This window comes from Lipotes vexillifer, unplaced genomic scaffold (assembly GCF_000442215.2).
Source record: "Lipotes vexillifer unplaced genomic scaffold, Lipotes_vexillifer_v1.1 scaffold575, whole genome shotgun sequence".
Taxonomy (NCBI): domain Eukaryota; kingdom Metazoa; phylum Chordata; class Mammalia; order Artiodactyla; family Lipotidae; genus Lipotes; species Lipotes vexillifer.
This window is the reverse complement of record NW_006780198.1, coordinates 724,629-730,028: the sequence shown is the minus strand read 5'-3', so window position 1 is coordinate 730,028 and position 5,400 is coordinate 724,629. Positions and strand designations below refer to the sequence as shown.

The following is a 5,400-nucleotide window of genomic DNA, read 5'->3' as shown; positions in this document are numbered from 1 at the left end:
TACCCCCCCGCTGCCTGGGAGAAGTTTCCTGAGGCTGCTCTGTCTTGGGCGCGGCCCCTGTCCCCTGCGGCGGCCAGCGCTGCAGGCCTCCCCGGGAGCCAGGAGGCTGGCTGAGGGCCCAGAGGGAAGCCCAGCGTCGCGTCGGGGTTCCTGGCTGTCATCTCTGCAGCCCGCGGGCTGGGAGAAGCTCTTGGGAAACCGGGCTCTTGTCCAGCAGCCGGAGGGCCGGGTGAAGGGCGCCCCCTGGTGTCCGCTGCGCGGGTGCGGTAACAGCGACACAGCCTGGTAGCTAAGTGCCCGCCTGGGTGCCGCGCCCCGCGCCTCCCCTTCCCTCCCCAGTCCTGAACCAGCTGGAGGAGCTGCTGAGCGACATGAAGGCGGATGTGACGCGCCTGCCCTCCATGCTGTCGCGCATCCCCCCGGTGGCTGCCCGTCTCCAGATGTCAGAGCGCAGCATCCTGAGCCGCCTGACCAACCGAGCCGGGGACCCCGCCATTCAGCAGGTCAGGGCCGGCCTGCGCCCCGGCCCCAGCCCCCCACGCACGTCCTGGGCGCCCTGGGTGGGGGCTCGGGCCGGCGCGGGACTTGGACCTTTAAACCTGAGTCCTTGCCTCCAGGGCGCTTTCGGCTCTTCCCAGATGTACAGCAACAACTTTGGGCCCAACTTCCGGGGCCCTGGACCGGGAGGGATTGTCAACTACAACCAGATGCCCCTGGGGCCCTATGTGACCGGTAGGTGCCCGTCTGCTTCCGGGCGGCATGGGCAGGGGCGCCCGCGGGGCCCCAGCCGGCCCCCCGCCTCCCCAGGCAAGCCGAGCTTTCCTCTTTGCCGCAGATATCTAGCCGTCCCCGAGATTTCCCTCTGCTGCCGGGCTCGTTTCCAGTGGAGGTGAGGCCGCTTGTGGGCGCTGCGCCGTCCCTTGTCCCTCCTGGCTTGGCGGGTCAGGCCCGGCCAGTGCGGGCCCTGGTCCCCATGCTTCTTCTTGGCCCTGGGGCCCGGGGGCCTCGCCCCTCCACGCTCGGGGACGTCTTGAGGCCGGTGTGTCTCCTTCCTAGGCTTCCAGACGCTTCCCTGGGAGCCTGGCGGGGCAGCACACGGCAGGGCGGGTGCACGTGGGTGCGCTCCCCTGTGTACACACGTGCGTCTGTGCGCCGGTGTGTTGGTGTGCGTGCGTGACCCCGGCAGTGAGTCAGGGACCGGTGCCCCAGCCTGGAACGCTGACTCCACTGTTCTGCCTGTGCTTTCCTGCCGGGTGGTGGACGCCCTGGGACGTCACCTCCCCCCAACCCCTGCCCAGGACCAGGAGGGTGGCTCAGCGTGGGTGCAGCTCAGTGTTACCGGCTGGGGGAGAGTTTTAGTCCTGAGAAACCCCCAGTCCGCTGTGGCCTCCTCTGCCCCGCTGACAGCGCCCGCTAAGCTGTGTGTCCCATCAGAACCTCTATTTCGGCGCAGAGGCTTGGGGGCAGGGCTGTTCCGGACAGGCTGCTCCTTGGGGGCCCCGCCGCCTCCACTCCCCAGTGTGGCCGTGGCCCGAGGCTGGGAGGTCTGGGCTTGGGGACCCCCTGCTGTCAGTTGGCTATGATAGGTCGTAGTGGGTGGTCTAGGGTGTTGGGTGCCACCCCCGTGGAGACCCGAGCACCCAGCTGTGTGACCCGTGATCTGCCTCTTGCAGCCGCGCCTGCCGGGCCCCCTGCCCGACCCCCGCAGGAGAGAAAAGCTGCCACCTTTCTAGAGCCACGCCATCCGAGGACAGAAAGGGAAACGGAGAAATGCCACCTCGTGGGGACAAGGCCGCCTGAGCCCAGAAGTGCCACCCAAGTGCTCCCCACGCCACCCGGGATGCACCCCTCGGCCACCTCTGCCAGGATGACTTCCTAGAAGAGATTTCATTTCTTTGTACATCTTTTGCACTTTCCTGTTGAAGACTTGAACAAATTTGTCTTGATAAAAGTTGAGTGACGCGTGGAGGAGTCTGACTTGCTTGGGGCCCCCGCCGCCTCCACTCCCCAGTGTGGCCGTGGCCCGAGGCTGGGAGGTCTGGGCTTGGGGACCCCCTGCTGTCAGTTGGCTATGATAGGTCGTAGTGGGTGGTCTAGGGTGTTGGGTGCCACCCCCGTGGAGACCCGAGCACCCAGCTGTGTGACCCGTGATCTGCCTCTTGCAGCCGCGCCTGCCGGGCCCCCTGCCCGACCCCCGCAGGAGAGAAAAGCTGCCACCTTTCTAGAGCCACGCCATCCGAGGACAGAAAGGGAAACGGAGAAATGCCACCTCGTGGGGACAAGGCCGCCTGAGCCCAGAAGTGCCACCCAAGTGCTCCCCACGCCACCCGGGATGCACCCCTCGGCCACCTCTGCCAGGATGACTTCCTAGAAGAGATTTCATTTCTTTGTACATCTTTTGCACTTTCCTGTTGAAGACTTGAACAAATTTGTCTTGATAAAAGTTGAGTGACGCGTGGAGGAGTCTGACTTGCAGCACGTACGTCTCTCTCTGCCAACGGGTTCCAGACCTGAAGGGAAGCTCCTGGGAGCCCAGAGGCCGCCCACGGACTCGGCCCGGCTGAGGAGGGCGAGGTGCCCGCCCTGGGCGCCCTCAGTCTGCCCCCATACCCCATCCCGTCTGCACCGTGCTCCAGCCCCTTGCCCGTGAGGCCCCCCGGTGCCAGGTGGGTCAGGACTGGGGAACTGGCCGGTCTGAGGGTAGAGACCTGGCTGACGCCCAGGTCAGGCCAGGCTGCTTCCTGCAAGGCTGGAGACCACCAAGTATGTGCTGTCTCTGTGGGACAGGTGTCTGTCCCTGGCCCAGGCTGTCTCACAGGCCCTGGACTCTGTCGTCACCAGCGGAGGATCTGTGGCCCCTGCCCTGAGTGGCAGGTCACCTGTTCCCCGGAGGGAAGGGGAGGGCAGAGCCTGCAGGTGTTGGCCTGGGGGCTGCTGGAGCCTTTGTCTCTGGCCTCCATGGGAAGGGGCGTGCCCTCCCTCTGCCAGGGTGTGGCTAGCGTTCCAGCGGGGAGGGTCACAGCAGCGCTGAGGGGGGCCCAGGAGCCCCTGGTCCTGCCCTGTGCCCTGGGAGGCCTGTCAGCCCCACCTCTAGGTACACACTCCCTGTGCCATCTCCTGGCTGCAGATGTGGAGAAACCGGGCCACACGCTGGAGCCTGGACTTATCCCTCCCTCTCCTCTTGTCCCTGGAGAGGCCTTGATCTGGGCACTTGCCATCTGGGGTGGGCCACGACTGCCCTCACTGTGTTCTCGGAAGGCTTGGGGAAGGCTTGGAGGCAGGGGACTGGCCCCAGTGGACTCTGCAGTCTTCCCAGCTGGAGCACCCCCAGCTTCCTGCCTTGTTTCCTGCCAGTAACGCCCCACTGGAATCCTGACCCTCCTTCATGCAGCTGGTGGTGCGCTGTGATGGCCCCAGTTTGGAGGAAGGGAGGGACGGGCCAGGGCCTGGGCCTGTGTCTGATGTTCCCTCTGGCCCAGCCTGGAAGGGAATTCCGAGACTTCAGCAGGGAGGGGCCTTCCTGGCCTGGAGCCCTGGGTGCAGAATCCCGTCTGAGAGAGAAACAAGCTGGGCCTGGGGGTGGAGGCACCAGGGGGGTTCTGTTCTGCTCCCTGGTCAGGACTGGGGCCAGGACTTGGGGGTGTCTTGGGGACACAGGGCCACTGGCCAGCCCACCCAGAGCCCAGATGTCCTCAACTGTAAATGGCTCTCCCTGAACCCCTAGAGGGCTGGACCCCCAAGGCCCCTGCCATCTCCAGGCTGGCCAACCCTGGTACTGCAGGTGGGAGGAGTAGGGGTGGGGGCACAGGTGTCCAGGACACACGTGACAGCCACTGACCCCGCCTCCCGGAAGGGTGGGGTCATTCCTGTCCCCTATGGTTTGTCCGGTGCCATGTGTACATGCGTGGTCCTCCGACCCGTGGCCCCCTGCAGAGGTTCCGGCTCAGGCCACGGGCAGCGTGACCGCCAGGAGTCCCCGACACGGGGCCCTGTGACTGCCCTCTCAAGCAGGCAGTCAGCCTGCCAGACTGGCTGGCCTGGTGGGGAGCACAGTGGATGGGTCCTGAATGTCAGGTCAGGGGGCACGTGGTAGGGGACGGGGGTCTGTGTTGTCCCCACTGCCTCACTCCGAGGGCAGGCGGTCCTTCCCCTGCCAGCCCTTGCTCCCCAGCAAGCTTCCCTCTGCCCTCTTCTGTTTTTGCTCCTTCCCAGGCCTCCACCCTTTTCCTCTACCAGCCAGAGCCAGGCACCCACGGATGGCCTGGACCCCGGCACTGCCTGGTCCAGGAAGGGCTCAGCTCTCCAAGACCAGCACCTGGGAGGCCTGGGAGGGGGGCTGCGGACAGCTGGGGAGTGGGTTTCTGGCTGACTGGTTTTGGAGAGGAAAAAGGATCTTAAGAATGTTTTCTTCTTGGTTTATCAAGTTATCTCCTGCCGAAAGTTGTAGTGGTGGGGAGGGGGCGTTGGCCATCCACGGTCTTCGGCATCTTCAGGCTGGGTTTGGTTTTTGCCGCGGGCAGGAGAGTCTTCATGTGCAAGCGGAAGCCAAAAGTGCCAGCCCGCATTTTTGTTTCCAGCCACCTTATTATTTAGACCAGTGCTGAGTAGGCTTTCTGTTGAACCATCTTGGGGCCACAGTCTCAGAAGGCGTAGCTGGCCGGGCTCCTGGGTGACCAGGGGAGTTTGGTCTGGACTGACTGTGTCCGGGGGTCCCCTTGCACACGCCCACCACGGAAGCACATCCTGAGACCCCCTGTGCAAGGGGGGCCCTCCCTGCAAGCCGCCTTCAGAAGCTCCTTTGTTCTCTGCAAGTGATGACCATGGTCCTGTTCTGCTGGTACCACGACTCGTGCAGCCACCTGCCCTCCTGCTGGTTGGGTGTCCCTTCCCAGGGTCCTCTGGGGACTCCCTGGCCCAGGTCAGGGGCTGGCTGAGTCTTGCCCCAGGGACACCTGTAGCCCTTGCTGCCAGGTGTTGGGTCCCAGGGATGCTGAGGGCCTGAGGGGATCGTGTAGAGGGTAGGCTTGGGGACCTCCGGAGTGTGCCCAGAGTGGGGTGGCAGGAAGGAGCTTGGCTGGGGCCCCCCCCCCCCCCCCCCGTACCTGCAGCTGTCCTGTGCCGACCACTGTCTCTGTCGAGGAAGCTGGCTCCTGCCCCATTTTATATTTCTGGAAGTTTACAGTCGTGGTGCATCAGCCCAAAGTCATTGGCTTGTGTTTTGGGATTTTTTTCTTAGTTTTCAGATTTTTTTTAAACAAAGTATTTTTTTAGGTGCGACAACTCAGAAACGGCCCGTTGGGTGTGTGTGTGTCCTGAACCCCTGATATTGAGCTGGGAGCCTGAGCGTCCCATGGCTCCTCTGTGCCTGGGGTCGAGGGGAGGCCCCCCCCCCCCCCCCCG

General features: G+C 64.5%; 1 protein-coding gene across 1 annotated transcript in view; it reads left to right on the top strand.

Moving 5' to 3' along the window:
* Nucleotides 1-889, top strand: part of CHD5 (chromodomain helicase DNA binding protein 5) — a 53,332-nt gene extending 52,443 nt beyond the window's left edge. The window contains exons 38-40 of the mRNA XM_007453281.1: nucleotides 340-503; nucleotides 618-732; nucleotides 836-889. Of these exons, the coding sequence (XP_007453343.1) occupies nucleotides 340-503; nucleotides 618-732; nucleotides 836-843 (287 nt within the window). The 3' untranslated portion in view covers nucleotides 844-889. The remainder of the gene's footprint in view (nucleotides 1-339; nucleotides 504-617; nucleotides 733-835) is intronic.
* The last annotated feature ends 4,511 nt before the right edge of the window (nucleotides 890-5,400 follow it).